Source organism: Rhineura floridana, chromosome 6 (genome assembly GCF_030035675.1).
Source record: "Rhineura floridana isolate rRhiFlo1 chromosome 6, rRhiFlo1.hap2, whole genome shotgun sequence".
NCBI lineage: Eukaryota > Metazoa > Chordata > Lepidosauria > Squamata > Rhineuridae > Rhineura > Rhineura floridana.
In genome coordinates, this window is record NC_084485.1 from 135,991,509 (window position 1) to 136,012,011 (window position 20,503).

A 20,503-nucleotide genomic window follows, 5' to 3' on the forward strand; every position below is an offset into this window, starting at 1 on the left:
TATCAGTGCAAGTACTCAAAGTCTGCCTCTCATTTATTATTAGATTTATATCCTGCCCTTCCTCCCGGCAGGAGCCCAGGGTGGCGCCCATGCGAAGTAATGAGTGAAACAGCAGCAAAGGTGATGTGTGCGGATTCATGCCACTCATGCATATCCTGGTTTATTAAGGCAAAATTTGAACATGTGAACATGGCTGTAATATTAACACCAAAAGAGAATTACTTTCTACAATTGTACTCGCTAACTAACTTTAGTTCAGCAGCTGCAATCAATTATTACCCCAGCAAGTCATATTTGCTTATCCAGCTCCACTACAGGCATATTAGAGTCAATTAAAATAGAAAGAAATAGCACATAGTGCAGTCTTTCCTGGAGTGTACCACTTCAGACTACAGTTGGGAGGATGCATGTTTAAATGCTACCACACATCTTTAGAACTTCCTGAACATAGAAAACTAGCATGCTAAGAAGACAGCTAAGCTAAAGCCTCCCCCCCCCAAAATGCCACTTTGCTACATGCAGGGAGTTTTTACATGGAGTCCCTCATCTACAGTCTGAATAGTAGTGTTTGAATGGACTGCACCACATATTGTTTCTGCACTTCTGAATGGGTTCTTGGAGATATGATGTGGCAAGAGTGGTCACCAATATGCCTATTTATTTATTTATTTATTTATTTTATTTAATTTAATTTATATACCGCCCGAAGCCCAAAGGCTCTCTGGGCGGTGTACATAAAAGGTAAATGCAAGGACAATATATAAATTCAATAAATACCATAACTCAAAAAACAAAAACACACAAACAATACAAGAACCAAACAACATCCTGAATACAACATAGTAATAAAATACTATAAAAATACACTTTAAAATGCCTGGGAGTATAAAAAGGTTTTCACCTGGCGCCAAAAAGATAGCAGCGTCGGCGCCAGGCGCACCTCATCAGGGGGACCATTCCACAGTTCGGGAGCCACAACCGAAAAGGCCCTATTTCTAGTCACCAACCTCCGAGCTTCTTGATGGGATGGTACTCAGAGGAGGGCCTTAGATGTTGAGCGCAGTGTACGGGTAGTTTCATATTGGGAGAGGCGCTCCACCAGGTATTGCGGTCCCATGCCGTGTAAGGCTTTATAGGTCAAAACCAGCACTTTGAATTTAGCCCGGAAACAAATAGGAAGCCAGTGCAGACGGGCCAAAACAGGTGTTATACGAGCGGACCTTCTGGTCCGCGTCAACAATCTGGCCACTGCATTCTGGACTAACTGTAGTTTCCGAACTATCTTCAAGGGCAGCCCAACGTAGAGCGCATTGCAGTAGTCCAAGCTAGAAGTTACCAGAGCATGAACGACTGAGGCGAGGTCGTCACTGTCCAGATAGGGACGTAGCTGGGCTACCAATCGGAGATGGTAGAAAGCATTCCATGCCACTGAGGCTACCTGAGCCTCAAGAGACAGGGAAGGGTCGAAAAGAACTCCCAAGCTACGAACCTGTTCTTTCAAGGGGAGTGTAACCCCATCCAGAGCAGGGTAAACATCCACCATCTGGGCAGAGAAGGCACTCACTAACAGCGTCTCGGTCTTGTCTGGATTAAGCTTCAGTCTGTTAGCTCCCATCCAATTCATTATCGCGGCCAGGCAACGGTTTAGTACGTTAACAGCCTCACCTGAGGAAGATGCAAAGGAGAAATAGAGTTGCGTGTCATCAGTGTACTGGTGACAACGCACTCCAAAACTCCTGATGACCGCACCCAGCGGCTTCATATAGATGTTGAAAAGCATGGGGGACAGTACCGATCCCTGTGGGACTCCACAATGGAGAGTCCAGGGTGTCGAGCAGTGTTCCCCAAGCACTACCTTCTGGTGACGACCCACCAAGTAGGAGCGGAGCCACTGCCAAGCAGTACCCCCAACTCCCAACTCCGTGAGCCGTCCCAGAAGGATACCATGGTCGATGGTATCAAAAGCAGCTGAGAGATCAAGGAGAATCAACAGGGTCACACTCCCCCTGTCCCTCTCCCGACAAAGGTCATCATACAGGGCGACCAAGGCTGTTTCGGTACCAAACCCAGGCCTAAAACCGGATTGAAACGGATCAAGATAATCAGTGTCATCCAAGAGTCCCTGGAGCTGGCCGGCCACCACCCGTTCCAGAACCTTGCCCAGGAACGGAACATTCGCTACAGGTCTATAGTTGTTCAAGTTATCTGGGTCCAAGGAGGGTTTCTTCAGGAGCGGTCTCACTACCGCCGCTTTTAGGCAGTCAGGGACCACACCCTCTCGCAAAGAGGCATTGATGACCTCCTTGGCCCAGCCGGCGGTTCCGGTCCTGCCAGCTTTCACCAGCCAAGAGGGGCAAGGATCCAGCACAGACGTGGTCGCCCGCACCAGTCCAAGGATCTTGTCAACATCCTCAAGCTGCACCAACTGAAACTCATCACGTATGTCTTTATAGATATATTTATTCAGAAAAGAATATGTAAAGACAAGAGAAAGCATCAGATTCAGACGTATGTATGTTTAAAAAAATGACTAATAGCTTGATTCCAAGATTCACTGTACTAGCATAATACCCAAGGTGTAGTGAGCCAATAACTACACGAATGCAACACAAACACATAAAATTATGTTGAAGCCACATGGATGATTATGGTCTTGTAACCTACAAATTATCTGACCATATTGGCTATAATCAATAAACCACTCACCTGGGATTCATCCTTTTAGAAATCTATTGACCTACTCCAGAGTAAACAGCTTGGGAAGAGGAACCCAAGAGAGTGTTCTATTTATCACAGTTCCATTCCACTTATATCCAGACTGTTCTCCAACAAGCTCAGGGTAGCATACCCAGGAATTTGTCTATTTCATCCACACAACAGTTAGGTCAGGTGGGTTATGCCGAAAGATAGTGATTGGCCCAATGGGTTTCATAGTTAAGCAGATATCTGAACCTAGGTCTCTTTTCCCAATCTAAGTCTAGCACTCATTCTATTTATTATTATTATTATTACTATTATTATTACTATTATTATTACTATTATTATTACTATTATTATTACTATTATTATTACTATTATTATTACTATTATTATTCCATTTATAGACCGCTTAATAATAATAATAATAATTCCATTTATAGACCACTTACTATCTAAAAGATCTCAAAGTGGGTTACAATACAAAAGGCACAATAAAAAACATATCAAATTAATTTACAAGGCAAAATACATAAACAATATCCATATACATAAACATATAGACACAGTATAAAAGTCAGAATTCACCAAGGGAAGCCCATAAGCCCCCCTCCCCACTCTATGAAAGTGTCAGAAAACTGAAATTATGTTGACCATAGAGGAGGGCAACAAGCAGGTACAAGGTTATCGCTCCCCTGGTGCGGCTTGCCGCCATTTCTCTTGCCTCTCCTTCCTCCTGGGGGCGGGGGGGGGCGGGGGGAGGCTCCAGGACTCAAGCCTCAGCGGGCCTGTGTGTCCATTGTTCTGAAGGCAGAGCATCTCTCTGGGAGGCAGGTTGTGATCAGAGAGCAGGACAGGCTTTAGCTGAGGGCTAAAGAGGGTGGCCATCATGTTGATGTTCATGGGGGACTGCATGTGACCCCCACAATAGGGGATTACACAGTGCTCTTTTAGTTATGTTGTCATGGGATACACCAATATACTCACCTCATAAACAGCCAGGTCAATGCCAGCATAAGGAATGATGCCCAAAATATTGGGAATATAACCTTTGTAAAAGGCCTTCACACCTTCTCTTCTTAAGATCTTCTTAGCACAGTCAAACATTCCAGCGTATTGCCCTGTTTTACCCACAGCCAGTCTGGTCTTTAATACCTACAGGTGAAGAAAAATTGCTGAGGTCACTTGGGCCACTGGTAACCAACAGATCTTTGTCACTAAGTCAGATTAATGGTCTCTGTTGTTCAATGCTACCTACTCCCACTGGCAGCATCTCTCCTTGGTCTCAGACAGAAATCATTCCCAATTCTGCTATCCAAGATGCTCTAATTTGGAATGCCAGGGACTTAACTTAGCCTTCATGCATGCACAGTGTGCACTCTACCAATGATCTATGATCCATCCACAGCAGAGGGCTTAAAAAAACGTTCATCTTAGCTTAAAGATAGGTTAGGAAAAAAGGTTTGGAAAAACCAGAGCACAGTGCTGACTACACTTTCTACAAAAGGTTGGTTCTCAGAGGATAGACACTGCGTGCTTAAAAACCAAGCAGGTTATTCAAAACTGACCTCCATGGGATAAATAGAAGTCTGTGCAGTCGCCCCAGCCAGGGAACCAGATATAAACCTTTCCGCAGTGCCAACCTTTCCCTCTTCATTGACGAACATCATCTTGTACTGCAGATTAAAATACACATGCAAAGACAGAAAAGGTAATTACTTCTCCACATAGCCACAAACTGCTAAACAGGACCACTTAGCAGTATCATGAACACAAGCCATGTGGATGCGTGCTCCTCTTCTTGACTATACAAATCATCACCAAATTGAGAACACGGAGAGAGGTAGTCTCAGCGTCTGCTCCACAATCATAGAACATCCTACCATGCAAATTTTTACTCTCTAGCTCTTAAAGAGAGACAAACATTTTTACAGCAGAAAAACCAACTTAGAAAGGCCTCAATAAGCCTCAATTAAACCTCAATTTTCCTTTCCAGGGCCAAACTCTGAAAATACTTGCTTTGTACATTAATAACGAATCCAGCAAGGAACAACACTGATTTACTAGCACCTGTGATGTCACAAAGCCACCTCCTCCATCCCAGAGCACCTTTGCAACTATTTTAAAACTGTTGTAAAAAAAAACAACACTAGCAACAAATAAGATTGTAAATTAAATCCTATAAAAGAGAGCAACCTGCCTGTAGCAAGGCTGATGACTGAATCAGCACTTGATTCATTTCATCAGAGAAACTAGGCTCCCCCTAGTTAAGGGGCCTGACAAGAGTCCTATTTCTGTATTATGCCTCCCTCTTCCCTTAGCCTCAGCATTTTTCTAAAGCCACAATTTTTTTTTTGGTAGCAGAGAGCACGATACAGACCACTTGCAAGGAATTTTGCCATCAACAGGCATCAGTTGTATCCCAATATTACAAAAGCTCAAGTCTTCAGTCATTTTCTCCCTCTTCTCTACATGTGCCACAAAATATCTTGCATATGACTTGCAGTTTAAAAAAAAAAAAAAAAAAAACCTTTGGAAAAGAAAGCATTCAGATGCAGCATTTAAGCCAATGTAGTGACCAAACTATGGTCTGAAGGCACATGAGGCCAGCTCCCTGCTGAAGCTAAGCAGGGTCAGGTCAGGTCTGGTCAGTGCCTGGATGGGAGACCGCCTGGGAACCATATGTAAGCCGCCTTGGGTTTCAATCATGAAAAGAAAGGCGGGGTAGAAATGTAACAAACAAATAAATTATACCCAAGATTTCCTGCACCAAGTTCAAATCCCTGCTCAGCCATGAAACTTATGGGGTGAGCCCTGAGCAAGTCACTCTTGCTTAACTTAATCAACTTTGTAAGATTGCTGCAAGGATAAAATGAGCTTATCCTATATATTTTGTCCTTGCTGACTTGGAGGAAGGGCAAGGATATCAATGTGACTTTTAAAAAGTACATTCTTATGGCTTATTTTCAGAAGTTTCCAATTCAAGGAGGAGAACATTGGGTTTTTTAAAAAAAAGAACTAGAACTTCCATCTCAGAAGGGCACTTTCTCCTAGGGGAGCATTAGGCCTTTATATGATGCTAAAGCTGATTCAGAGGTAAATATAATACTGAAATCCATGGTGTGGCCATCTTATCTTAATGCCGTTGTATAAATCTATGGTGCGGCCGCATTTGGAATACTGTGTACAGTTCTGGTTGCCTCATCTCAAAAAGGATATTACAGAGTGGGAAAAGGTTCAGAAGAGGGCAACCAGAATTGTCAAGGGGATGGGGCGACTCCCTTACGAGGAAAGGTTGCAGCATTTGGGGCTTTTTAGTTTGGAGAAAAGGCGGGTCAGAGGAGACATGATAGAAGTGTATAAAATTATGCATGGCATTGAGAAAGTGGATAGAGAAAAGTTCTTCTCCCTCTCTCATAATACAAGAACTCGGGGACATTCAAAGAAGCTGAATGTTGGAAGATTCAGGACAGACAAAAGGAAGTACTTCTTTACTCAGCGCATAGTTAAACTATGGAATTTGCTCCCACAAGATGCAGTAATGGCCACCAGCTTGGATGGCTTTAAAAGAAGATTAGACAAATTCATAGAGGACAGGGCTATCAATGGCTACTAGCCATGATGGCTGTGCTGTGCCACCCTAGTCAGAGGCAGCATGCTTCTGAAAACCAGTTGCCGGAAGCCTCAGGAGGGGAGAGTGTTCTTGCACTCGGGTCCTGCTTGCGGGCTTCCCCCAGGCACCTGGTTGGCCACTGTGAGAACAGGATGCTGGGCTAGATGGGCCACTGGCCTGATCCAGCAGGCTCTTCTTATGTTCTTATTTCATTCTGACCTTAGAAGAATCCTGTTTATAAAGTGCAGGATGGGCTAACTGAGTATTTTGCCATACAAAAGCCGAACTAAAGTGGAACAGAGATCACAGGTTAAAATCCAGCCCACAAAGATTGTTTAAAGTCCCTTTGAAATCAAATTTAAATTGTTCAAGATTTTTTCTTTTTCAATAAGTAACGCACTTCAGTCTAATTGAGAAGAAGAAAGTAACTTCATACATTTCACAAATGGAACCTTGTGTGTATTCAGCTGGGTTTCCTTTGTTTAATACTGATCACCCAGATTTAACATCTTACCCGTTCGTATGCCCAGAACTTAATTGCTGTTTCAGGTGCTATTTTAACAACATTGACACCATTTCCTCTCCAAAGCGAACGGACTCCTCCTTCTTTCACCATCTGTTGCAGGCCACCTGCTATGTTCATTTTTCCCTTTGAGCCATGGACCTTTTATGTACCAGAGAAAGAAAAATAATAATTACTTGATAGACATAGAAAGCTTCATTGGCAATAACATTCTTTTGTGTCTGAATAAAGAAATAAAGTGAGCAAACCCTTTAAGAAGGGAGTCAGAGCCATTCAAAATTGTGCACTAAATGTTACCTTTCCTGGCTTACATCTGAAATACAGATTAAAGCCCAAACTACATGTTATAAAAAATCCAGAGGAATTCTGTTTAACCCAAAGCAGGCTAAGGCAGGCTGTATTTGAAATAGAGATGGGAAGGAAGAAGCTGTCAAACCCGTTCCCTTCCTGCACTTTTTTCAATTCCACACTGTCCTCCTTCAATGGCTTCTCAATGGAAAGATCATCCATGATATTTCACTCTACATATCAAAAAGTATTGTGGGATGGTGGGGTTTGAGGGGGAAAGGGCTGGAGGAGAAAAGGTTAACCAGCCTCTCTCAGTTCCACCCTCCTTCCACTGAGATGCAGCCTTCCTCAAGTTGCTTTGGGTTAAAAAAACAAGAAAAATACTCTACCTTAATGTTTAGTTTGAGACTAAGGGAGCTCAGAAACAACCACATAAAAATACACAGTGGATATTATATTGCCCCAAAATGTGATTTTTCAGGAACCAACTGCATTCCACAACATCAAACTTGATTACTTTTTATTACATGTAATGAGAACACACACTGATTGAGGTTTCCTGAACAAATCTAGAAGCCAAGTAATAGTTCAGTGAAAGTACAGCATTTACATTCTTAGAGAATAAGGAGCAAGATGTGTCCAACATTCTAATAAGAGAGAAAGGGAGGGGGGAGAGATTCCAGACACACACTAAGGCTACAATCCTATATACATTTACCAGCAGCTAAGTCCTACTAAACTCAATGGGACTTACTTCTGAGTAGATATATATAGGGTTGCACTGAAAGCCCCTGTCTTAAAAGTTCTTCACGTAGATACTTGTGTCATATACATGAGCTGACACCCCTCTAGGCTGTGTATGCCCCATTTTCAAAATTGCCAGCACCAGTGGACTCTAAAAATAGATTCCTATACATAATCTCTTTATTTTTGGAGCTCCTCTAAAAAACCCTTTGGCACATTACAATGCAATTTATTTCTTAGAAAGGGCAAGAGAAGGTACCTCAAGGACAAAGAGGTGCAAAACTACTCCCACCTCCCTGTGGGCTTGTGTGACTCAAACACCAGACCCACGGCAAATTGCTACTGAAACAGAGTGCACTTTCCCAAACCGTTTTTAATGCAACATAGTGGTCTGCTCTTCAAAAGTATAAAATCCCACCAAATGCATCCAATTCTTTAGACATAGCAAATGGCCTGGTCCAAAACAGCACTTTGGGTCCTGGAAGCTAGGCTTAGAGACCCACCTGCATCATGACTTTAAGGCGGTCCAGTGGGGCTGTTCCTGTTCGAGACACAGCACCAGCAACTCCTCCTGACAAAAGCTGCCTCCACCATTGTCCAGTCTTTTTCTCTTCTTCTGTGAACTCATCGGGGATAGTTAAACTATCTCCAATGTCCAATACCTGTTAAGATGCAATGCCAAAGAGAGATTTAAACCAACACTTCCATTCAACAGTCTTGCTTTTCAACAGCCCAATTGTTACAAACTCATATGAGAGCAATCCTATATATAATTAATAATTAATTAATCATTAAAAACAAACAGAGTAAGGAAGCATACATATTTTTCTGACTAAATTCGAAACTATGCTACCTAAAACCCACCACTCTGTTCTGAACAGAATTCAGCTTGACAGCCACACTTTGTAACACACACTGAGAATTCAGAAATCAGTTAACTTAAGCAGTGTACCAAGAATGGAGATGTGCATTTACATTTCTGAGAGTCTTATTATAAATTGGCGAGGATTATTGGCTAAACTTCCCAAAACTATTCCAAACCTGCTGACCTAATGAGGCAAAAGCACCCCTTTTACACAAATTCTGGTGTGTTCTAAGAATTCTTCCTCTGAGCTTTTCTGGAAGAAAGTTGCTGCCACCAGCTCCAACCCGCCCCCCATATCCTGCTCATTCCCCAAGACAAGGATGTTCTAAAGTGAACCTGTTCACCAATAGAGCTCAAGAGAATTCAATGGATTTCCCCCTCCCCAATCAGCATGCATAGGAACGCCGCCTTAGCAAAAACAGACTAGTGTGTGGCTTAATTGTTAGAGAATCAGACTAGGGAGACCTAGATTCCAAGCCTCGCTCAGCCATGATGCACACCAGGTGATCCTGGACCAGTCACTCACTCTCAGCCTAACCTACCTCACAGGATTGTTTTGAGGATATAATGGGTGGGAGATCTACGTACGCTACCCAGAACTCATTGGAAGAAAGATGAGATTCAAAGCTGGCACCAGACTGTAGCAGGCCTTTGGGCACCAGACTGCAGCAGCTCTCAAAGGTGGCAGTGGCAATGCAGCAGCACTACTACTTCTATGGGCTTAAGAAAGCCCAGCCATGTTAGCAGGCACACCTGCCACCACCCAAGATGGCAGCAGGGGCTTGTTGACACCCTCACAGCCATCTTGGGTGATGGCAGACATAGGCACATAGTGTGCCGGCACACCAACATGGGAAGTGGTGCGGCCAGCCTGTGCCAATGGCGGGGGCTTTGCCTGGGAGGGTAGCTCCCACTCCACGATTCACACCAGCAAAGTCCTGAGTTATAGTGCTGGTGAGGCTTAACTGCAATGGAGAGAACAAAAGCGCTCTTGGGCTAAAGGGTTTTAATAGGGTAACTAACTGCTTCCTTAGAAGCTGTCTTACTTTAAATACCAACAGCTTATATTCAACTATTAAGCTAACAAGATGTATACACATTTAAAGACACAATACTATTGCTAAGGTAACCAGCTAAGCTTGTGCACTTAATAATCTCGTAATACACACTTGTTAAATATAATATCTGTATCTGATTGGCTTTGTAGCATGCCTGTCTCTATAGTTACCAGGTTATTGACAAGTTTAGCATTTCTGTTTGCCGCCCTGGGCTCCTGCTGGGAGGAAGGGTGGGATATAAATCAAATAATAAATAAATAAATAAGGGTTCAGAGGGAATAAGCGAGACTAAATGGTGATAGCAGCACAGGTTTAGGAGTACTAGTGCAGTGGCTTTTGTTATTATAAATAAATAAATATCCCCCTTCCCTCCACAGGCTGCTATCTCCTCTTGGGGAGCCTCTGTGTTCATGTGGTCCCAGGAAGCTATACTTTGGCTTACCATGACATGCGAACCAGACCAAAGACTTGGTTCTCCCATAACACTAAGCCTCCAGACAAACTACAAGCTAGAATGAAAGAAGCCATAAGCCCAGAATCAGACAAGACACTAAGCCAAACCATGGCTTCGGCCCAGGTAGTGTAACAGGAGGACCACCACTGGGGGAGAAGCACAGTGGCAACAATCTCCTCTCTGGAAACCGGCAAGCTCATGCATTTGCATTAAACCGCAGTTTGGCTTAGTTTTACATGCAAACTGAGCCAAAGGCATCAATACCCAACCTTAACTACTCAGTGAGAAAAATCTGCAATAGATTTGAGGATCCCAGAGTTCTCACAAAATTGTCATCATTCATTTGGCTCTGTGGAACACTCTACTCAAAATCACTTGAGCCTTAATAAAGTGTACTATTCCCTGTGCATCTTTTATAGCTTCTTCTGTCTTGTTCCCTGGATTGGTGCCACCCTTTTCACAAAAACAAATGTAAGGACCAGATAACAGATTACTTCTTTGAAGGAAATTTACTTGCAGCTGTTGTAAATGAATATACCTGCTTGGCTGCAGATTCACAACTTTTTCCAACATTTAAAAATAGCTCTATCAGGGACAGTTTCATGAGCCAATTAATGATATTTAAACAAATACATACGTCTACAGCATGACTGTAGGAAAAATGCAAACCATACTCACTGTGGAATGTTTCCAGTATCGGATGATTCCTTGAATATCTGTAGCTGGATTGAATAAAAAATGGTCCCGCCACTCATTCCAGTCCACTGACATTGTCCCATCAGCATCTATGCTAAAAATTAAAAATGATATAATCAGCATTCCAAGCAATATTATGTTAATATTCAAAACAAGCCAACTTGGTAATGAAACTGGTTTGTAAAACTAACCAAAGTTTGTTATAAACCACAATACCTGGTTCATTAAAACAAGCTGTGAAAGTGAAACAAAATGTTGTCAAAGGCAGGAGTAGGTGAGCTGAAGACTTGCTTAGGCTTGTTCCAAATTTAGCATGTCACACTAAACCATAGACAGCCACAGTGAAGCCATGGTTTACCTTGCCAACCTAAATTATGCTTTTAGAAAGCATTGTAGATGATACCAGTAAGACTCACTTGTCACCATGCACCATGAAAACTGCTACATATTCCAGTGGGAGAAGATTCCACGAGAACAGGAAACGCAAACGGTGTCCTTTTTGCTCCACATCAATCTGAAATTTCCCCCACCCCACTGCTATAAGCCCCAAACAGTGCTACCAGGCTGCTGTTCCAAGCCAAGTTGAATCCTAAAAAGGGAAATTCTTGTTATGATGTGTTCCAACCTCCTAGCATTTTGTTGGTGGTCCTCACTTGTTAACAAGTATTACCAACTCTTTAGCGTCCCATAAACTTTGTATTAGTTGAGCCATAGAGTTTTGGAGGGAGGTGAAAATTGGAGGCACATTTCACCCTTACAGGTGCTTTTTCATAAGCTCTCAGAACAAGCAAGTATCCTGCATTCACTACAGCAGAGGTTCCCAAACTGTGGTCCATGAGATTTATTCAGATTATCTGCAATGTGCGTGTCTGTGAAGAACAGTAGGAGCAAGGACTTCTCTGTCATTTTTAGAACCCAGGGGTCTACCCAGAAGGTGAGAAGGACGTACCAGAAGTGATGGGAAGGGAGAAAGCTCTTGAAAGGAACTGAGAGGATTAGCAGCGAAGTTAATAGGAGGCTAGAATTAACCTTGATTCAATTTATAATCATACAGCACCTAGCACAGCACATTACAATTGCTACAACAGGAAGCAAAATCATCAAATGGTCCGCAAAGACTCTCAGCAATTTTCATGCTCCATGGGGAAAAAAAAGTTTGGGAACCACTGCACTACAGGATATCCCAGTTACCATTGTCCTGGCATCCCACCCTCCTCCTTTGCCTAGTTAGGGCTAAGGGGTGAGATTGTGTTTCTAGGATTCCTTTCTACCTGTCAGCTCTAGCACAAGCTTCCTTAGGAAACCCTGTTGGATCTTCCTCCCTCCCCTGAGGTTTGATGTCACCACCCAAGTATTGCCTCTACAGCACCCTACATCAATGGACAGAGAGTGGTGGGCACATCTAACTTGGTGGCTTACACATTAGCCCCTTGGGTGACACAGTTTAAAAACCATTCTATTAATTATTAGCAGCAATAGTTGCTGACCTTTGTAGAATCTTCTTTGCCTGTTTTTCTGAAACATCTATACCCAAGATCTTGAGGGACTGAACAATCTCTGATGCTTCAATTACTCCTTTATAAAAGAGAGAGAAAATATGAGAACTGAGCTGAAAGGCTCTGGAGCTCCAAGTCAATTGATTCAGATCTTACAGATTTTTAAATATTTGTATATTATTACAGATAGTCAAGACAGGATTTTTTGGTTTTTTTTCATAGAAAGGTTATTTTCCTGCAGTAATAATAGCTATGTGGGAATACTGCCAGTAATCATAAGCAGAACTTTAATGCAATTACTAAAAAATTGTGAGGGTTTCCATGTACAGATTTTAATGGTGATTAAGGTATTTATCATATTTATAGAATCATGGGGTTGGAAGGGAACTTGGAAGTCATCCAGTCCAACTTGTTACGCAGTATAGGATGCAACTACAGCATCTCTGACAGATATTTGTCCAGTCTGATTAAAAAGAAATAAGCAGTGAAATCAGAGAGAAATAAACCCAGGACCTTCTCCATGCAAAGCATGTGGTCTACGAATGAGTCCCGGGCAGTATACATAGTTCTTCCCTCTATACTATATCCTTTTAATAACCTTGTGAGGTAGGTAGGTTAATATGAGATGACAACAGCCTTGGGCCAGTCAGTCAGTCACCTAGTTGGACACTCTACCTACTACATCTCCCAGTTCTATTTTAGAAAGAAAACACAAATGAATCCAGAAGTTAGAAACTCAAACCTAACACTTGCACTACTACCAAATAAATGCTTAGAACTGTTGAAGTCTAACTATGTCACAAACCATGTTATTACACCAGGATTTCAGTCAACATGAATGTTTAGGAGCGGAAGACAGCAAGCAGGAGAATGTTTAAATACTTTTAGATGGAACTGTTTGAACTACATCCTAGGAGGAGTCACTATTAAGGGCTTCATTTCCAGGGTTAGTTGCGAGAAGGACAGTTACTAATTTTTAAATTTAAGACATTTTTATCTTGTTCCTCCAACCCCCATTTTATCTTCACAGTAACCCAATGAAATAGGTTACTGGCCCAAGTGACTTGGGGCTAAGCGAAGGACAGTGAGTGGCCCAAGATCACCCAACATGCTCCATAGCTGAGACGGATTCGAGCCTTGGTCTACCACACTGGCCCTCAATTTATTTATTGTTTATTTAAAAGCATTTCTAAACCAATTATTCAAACAATCTAAGCACTATAGCACGTAACAATATAAATCCAATAAAACATCAATATAAAAACAGCGGGGAAAATATAAGGGACAAAGTCCAGCATCAATGATGGGGGAAATAGTCATTAAAGAACAAGTTTCTCTGAATATTCAGTGTAAGGACTGAGCAAAAGTCCCCTTGGGACCAGGTCAACTGACTAAGAAGGGTTCCACTAGCAGTTCTGCCCCTGGTGAAGGGTTGCAGTAGACTGACCAGTCGGTAAGCAGTGTACTATTTCAACTGGTAGGCCTCATGGGTGCTTATCATGAGCCTGCTGCTTCACATTAAAGATTGGAGATCTTACTCATAATTATTTTCCTTTTTTCCTTTGGTGAGTCAAAACTTCAGAACAAAGACCACCAGCAGCCCCTTTCTGGTACCAGAAAAGAATTGACTTGTGCTGATACATCCCAAGTATTGGATGATTTCAGAGCTACTTTCTAGAATAGTGACAATGGCTGCATTTAGACCATCATCTCTCTGCTAAATCTCACACACACAGCCCCTTTGCTCCTCCCTTCAAGGCACAAGCAAAGAAATTAGGAAGTGTTTAATTATGGTTTCCCCATCTCATTCCCCACTCTCATTCAAAACTATGGTGACTAGCTTCACCAGAATCCAGAACAGTAAATCATGATTTGAAGTTGATTTAAAATCCTGGCTTATTTTAAAGCTTGTGCTATGGTGTCCCAATGCAGAGGAGATGGGGAACACTGGTTAACCAAAAACTTCCTTGTTTGCTTGCACCACAAAGGGACAAGTGAAGAGGCTGCATGCATGTACAGGGAAAGGCTCATTCATATCTTGGTACGTCAAGTATGATTGTCTGAACCAGCAAATTGACAGTTTGGGTTCTTTATTATAAATCAATTGAAAATATTAATTCCTGAGATATTTGATGATGATGCTTTCTTGTTTATGTCTTAACGAATTAATGTTTACATTTTATGATCTTGTATGTTACATTGAGAATTTTCAGCTGACTCAAAATAAATAGATTTCCATGCTTGTGCCTTAACACAATAGCTAAGAAGGCAAATTGGATCCTACCATCATTGTTTTTGTCCAGACTTTTAAATGCTATTTTCATTTTCTTCTCATGGTCTTTAAGATAATGCGTAAATTCTTCAAAGTCCAGCCTATCATCTTGGTTAGTATCTCCAGCTCTGAAAATTTTCTATTAAAAAAATAGAAAGCATATTGAACAAGTATTAGTAATAGTGCTTATAACAATTGAAACAGCATATTCCAAGGGAAAGGAATATCACTTTCTGCACAAGTCAATTCTGCACTTTCAATTATAGAACTATATACATTTCCTGAAAACATGGATGAATTAAATGCAATAATTAATTTAGCTAAACACTGTTCTCTTCTTGGATGAGGCCAGCAGAATCTTAGCACCAAAAAAATGGCAACGGTTTCATTCCAGCGTACAGTGATGCATCCCTACACCATATTTAACTGGAGGAACCCATTCAGCATGTATCTCTTCACAGGAATTGCTCCAAACATATTGTGATGTGTTTTACCATGTGAAAAGATCTAACATTTTGCCTGGATTCTGCATCTATCTGTCCCTGGCCACTCCCCCCACAGCTTTCCACCTCCTGCACTACATTGCCTCATTACATTAATGAAACATAAAAAGCATTGATTATTATCTCACATGCAAGAGGAAAAAGCAGCCGGAAGGCAATGCAGAGCTGAGGTGACCTGTCTTGACATGACAATAACATTCTCCACCTCTGCCTGCTCTGTTAGAATATCCGTGCAAAAGAATAAGCAGACACAAATCTAACACGAGATAGAACAACCATCAGAAGCGAATGAAAGAGCATTTCAACCTATTAGGATAGTCTTCTGCTTACCTCTCAATAGGATCAGGCTGCAAGAAGTTTTCTAAATGAAATAAAATAAAAAGGCCTTATGTGATCCCTGCTTGAATGGAGCATTGCTTGGAAAGCAGCTCTTTGGGCGGCACTCTGACTTGCTTTCTCAGAGGAATATGTAATAAAACTTAACCTTAAATATGTGGACATGCAAAGAGAACAACAAAAACATATTAAATATAGAGAAGCAGGCAGCATTCAAAAATTAATTGACAACGGGCTCTCGATCGACATAAGAAAGTCCTTCTTCGCAATAAGCTCTGGGTGTACAAAAGAAATGCACCTCTTCACACAACACTTGCCTTGTGAAATGTAGCATATAATGCTGCAAGTGTCCCCAGCTTAGATAGCTAACCCAATGCACAGCTAGCTGTAACACACAAACGGCAGTCACCAACTGGCTATGGCTAAGCTAGGGTGCACCTAGTTGTAATACATTAATGTTGGCCCAAAATAACATGCACAGAATTTCCTTGTTCCCATAAATATGAGCTGCTGATTCATGTTAAGCCACAAAAGTGCTAAAACAGGTTAAAAGGCCAGTGTTAATTATCCTAATGAGATACTTATGCTACCTTAATGACACACAAACAATTCACAAGTAATCTCAGTGATGGTAGACATTCTATTTTTCTGAAGAATATTAACAAAAAACGAAGCAGATTGAGGTTGAAACAAAGTATTGATGATTATAAGGTTGTTGAAGGTTTCATTAAAGTCAGTTGCGAGCATCTGTGTATAAGGCACTTATGTACTTTAAAACAGAAACATCCTTTATATGGGCACAAATATCTGGATGCAACCCTCCCCACATAAACTTACACACTCAAATGGCTTGTACATTGCTTGCTATTATTCAGACCACAAGTTTTGCTACTATACCTGACCTGAGAACAGATTGCTAACAGTACATAATACTAACAGAATCAGATAATACTAACAAAATATGTACTGCAGAGTCATTTTTGTCAAAGCCAATGCAGTACAACAGGTTTGATAACATAAGTTCTAGGAATGTAAAAATGCAATTGACACACAATTGAAAACAACAGTCTTCACTATACAAACAGAGTCAGTCTTAGGATAAGGCAGGAGACTTGGGAATACCATTAAAGGGCAGCAGACTGCCATTTACTTAATTTTTATTATTATATTTTACCACAATTGGAGCCACCATTTGGATTTTCTGCCTCAGGCAGAATGCTTTGGGCCAGTGGTTCCCAAATTTTATTCTCCCTATAGACCACTTGAAATTTGCTGAGCCATTAGTGGTACTACCACTTCTGTAAGTGGCTACTGACATTTGAGAATCTAAATGCTCTTCCAGAGATATTCTGACAAGAGTGCTCCCTTTCTTCTTAGATCTGTAGACCATTACATACAATATATGAGCAGTACATCATTGCGCTAGTGCAAGGATTAGCCCTAAAGCAACAGGAATTCCCATCTTCTATCCCCCATGTGTGCCCTGTGCCATCCCCAAATCTGCTCTTGAGGGTTGGAGGAAAACCCAGAACAGATGTAGGGGGCATGCAGGGGGACGGAAGGGAGAGAACATTACACTGTGCAAAGAGAAATCCTTGTACTGACAAAATAAATGACTTAGTGTGACGCTGAATGCAATCCAAAGTAATGCATGAAACTGTTATGATATAATTGATAAAAGTACACAGACAATGTTACAAACTGAAAACATCAGAGCAGTAGGGTCAAGTTCACACAGATCAGCAAGAACATCAATTTAAAAACAAAAAACCAAGCCAGAAAGGCCTTCTGCTTTGTTGTGTTTTTTTTAAGTCTTCACAGTGTTGCAAAAGGCCAAGAGGGAGGATAGCATGTGAGCATTCCAGGGAAGAGTTTCAGAACCCAAGCACAAAAACACATGCACTAATCTCTGAAGGCAAGGGGGCGTAGACTACAGCCGCCACCAAAGAGCTACAAATGTGTATGAATATAGGAGGAGGTAGTTCCATTCTACTGACTTTTAAAGTCCTTCCTAAATATACTTAGCAGGGCCAGTCCTACCATTAAGCAGAATGAGGCAGCCACTGCGAGTGTGACAGCCTGCCCCAAACCCCTAAACTAGACTGTTGCCCTTAGGTTGTGATGGACTATGATGTCCCATCACCAGTGTTGAAACAAGGGACACTGTCAGTCGGGTTGGCTTCTCTATGTGGAATACAGAAGGTGGGGCATCATCTGGTCTTTCCCCTCAAGCAGCAAAATGCCTTGGGCCAGTGCTGATACTTAGGTCTGTAACCATACATGGCAACAGTTCACTGTGGTTATTTTGCGGTAGTACAGTCAAGACAGATCGAGTTGCAAGTTAGGCCTCTGCCAGAACAGTACACAATCGCTTCAGAGGTGCCAAGCTGCACAGATCTATTCAAATCTCAAAATATCAATGAGACTGGCCCTTAGTCATTACCATATGAATAGAAAGTGGATATTCCTTTAGGTCAATAATCCGCACTTAGCCTATTTAAGCAAGTTGGAATATAGGAAAGCAAGTTCCTTCATACCGGAAAAATGCAATTTTAAAAGGAATCACAAAAACAAACCTTGCAGTTTTCACTAACTCCACAATGGGGGGGGGATGCCTTGCATTATCAAGCCATTAGGCTAATCCTTTACAAGATACTCCTGAATTTGCAATACTAGAATTGGCTTCCTCCCCCCTTCCCCTTCCCTCGTTCCCTTGCCTTACACCCACCTTCTCCGCGTCATCTCCCAGGGGGATGCCCAAAGCTCTGAGGCCGGCGTGTAGCTCGGCGATGTCCACCCGTCCATCCTCATTGAGGTCTAGCTTCTTGAAGAGATTTTCGTACCTCGAATTACTGTCGGGCGCCTCACAGGCAGCCTCGGGGACCACAAAGTCTCTCAAGAAGCTAAACATGGTACAGAACAGGAGAGGGGGAAACGGAGTGAAGGCAACAACAAGCGGGCCAGAGAAAAAAGTGACCAGAAGGGAATGGAGCCTCCACAATGTGGTAAACTCTGGCAGAATAGAATAAAAGTCCAGTCCCCTCCCCTTTTTTGGCGGGAGGAGCAAAAAAAAAAAAAAACACGTTAGAAGCGATGGCACGCAAGAGCCAACACCCAGGGAGGGAGTAGGAAGGGGAAGAGCTGCTTTCTCCTTTTCATTGGGTTTCCCGAGCTTGCCTGGGAGGGACTTGGTTCTTCTTCCCTCCTCCCCTCCTGGCTTGAAGGAACTGCGTTTGAACAACGGGGGAAATCCACGCCCCGGCAGACGACGCTAAAGTTCTTTATTGGCACCTGAATCTGAAAGCCCATTGGCTTGTTTGAGACTTCGAAGAGAGATGACTACAGTCCGCCAGATCGTGTCCACATTTACTTGGGCGTCAATCTCATCGTGTACAGTAGGGCTTTGCTACCAATATACATACACACACACACACACACACACACACACACAAACACAGTACTGTATATGTAATTGTATTCAGAGGCTGTAATCCTACAGGCGCTTCCTAGGGAGCCACGTAAGAACATAAGAGCCTGCTGGATCAGGCCAGTGGCCCATCTAGTCCAGCATCGTGTTCTCACAGTGGCCAACCAGGTGCCTGGGGGAAGCCCGCAAGCAGGACCCGAGTGCAAGAACACTCTCCCCTCCTGAGGCTTCCGGCAACTGGTTTTCAGAAGCATGCTGCCTCTGACTAGGGTGGCAGAGCACAGCCATCACGGCTAGTAGCCATTGATAGCCCTGTCCTCCATGAATTTGTCTAATCTTCTTTTAAAGCCGTCCAAGCTGGTGGCCATTACTGCATCTTGTGGGAGCAAATTCCATAGTTTAACTATGCGCTGAGTAAAGAAGTACTTCCTTTTGTCTGTCCTGAATCTTCCAACATTCAGCTTCTTTGAATGTCCACGAGTTCTAGTATTATGAGAGAGGGAGAAGAACTTTTCTCTATCCACTTTCTCAATGCCATGCATAATTTCATACACTTCTATCATGTCTCCTCTGACCCGCCTTTTCTCTAAACTAAAAAGCCCCAAATGCTGCAACCTTTCCTCGTAAGTGAGTCGCTCCATCCCCTTGATCATTCTGGTTGCCCTCTTCTGAACCTTTTCCAACTCTAGAATATCCTTTTTGAGATGAGGCCACCAGAACTGTACACAGTATTCCAAATGCGGCCGCACCATAGATTTATACAACGGCATGATGATATCAGCTGTTTTATTTTCAATACCTTTCCTAATTATCGCTAGCATGGAATTTGCCTTTTTCACAGCTGCCGCACACTGGGTCGACATTTTCATCGTGCTGTCCACTACAACCCCGAGGTCTCTCTACTGGTCGGTCACCGCCAGTTCAGACCCCATGAGCGTATATGTGAAATTCAGATTTTTTGCTCCAATATGCATAATTTTACACTTGTTTATATTGAATTGCATTTGCCATTTTTCTGCCCATTCACTCAGTTTGGAGAGGTCTTTTTGGAGCTCTTCGCAATCCCTTTTTGTTTTAACAACCCTGAACAATTTAGTGTCATCAGCAAACTTGGCCACTTCACTGCTCACTCCTAATTCTAGGTCATTAATAAACAAGTTGAAAAGTACAGGTCCCAATACCGATCCTTGAGGGACTCCACTTTCTACAGCCCTCCATTGGGAGAACTGTCCGTTTATTCCTACTCTCTGCTTTCTGCTTCTTAACCAATTTCTTATCCACAAGAGGACCTCTCCTCTTATTCCATGACTGCTAAGCTTCCTCAGAAGCCTTTGGTGAGGTACCTTGTCAAACGCTTTTTGAAAGTCTAAGTACACTATGTCCACTGGATCACCTCTATCTATATGCTTGTTGACACTCTCAAAGAATTCTAATAGGTTACTGAGACAGGACTTTCCCTTGCAGAAGCCATGCTGGCTCTGCTTCAGCAAGGCTTGTTCTTCTATGTGCTTAGTTAATCTAGCTTTAATAA

At 42.3% G+C, this 20,503-nt stretch overlaps 1 protein-coding gene across 1 annotated transcript in view; it reads right to left on the reverse strand.

The window, feature by feature from the left end:
- Window positions 1-18,784, reverse strand: part of SLC25A24 (solute carrier family 25 member 24) — a 34,343-nt gene extending 15,559 nt beyond the window's left edge. The window contains exons 1-8 of the mRNA XM_061633879.1: window positions 18,274-18,784; window positions 14,719-14,845; window positions 12,426-12,513; window positions 10,921-11,032; window positions 8,369-8,527; window positions 6,825-6,974; window positions 4,266-4,373; window positions 3,685-3,852 (exon numbers count right to left, since the gene is read on the reverse strand). Of these exons, the coding sequence (XP_061489863.1) occupies window positions 3,685-3,852; window positions 4,266-4,373; window positions 6,825-6,974; window positions 8,369-8,527; window positions 10,921-11,032; window positions 12,426-12,513; window positions 14,719-14,845; window positions 18,274-18,456 (1,095 nt within the window). The 5' untranslated portion in view covers window positions 18,457-18,784. The remainder of the gene's footprint in view (window positions 1-3,684; window positions 3,853-4,265; window positions 4,374-6,824; window positions 6,975-8,368; window positions 8,528-10,920; window positions 11,033-12,425; window positions 12,514-14,718; window positions 14,846-18,273) is intronic.
- Between the last annotated feature and the right edge of the window lie 1,719 nt (window positions 18,785-20,503).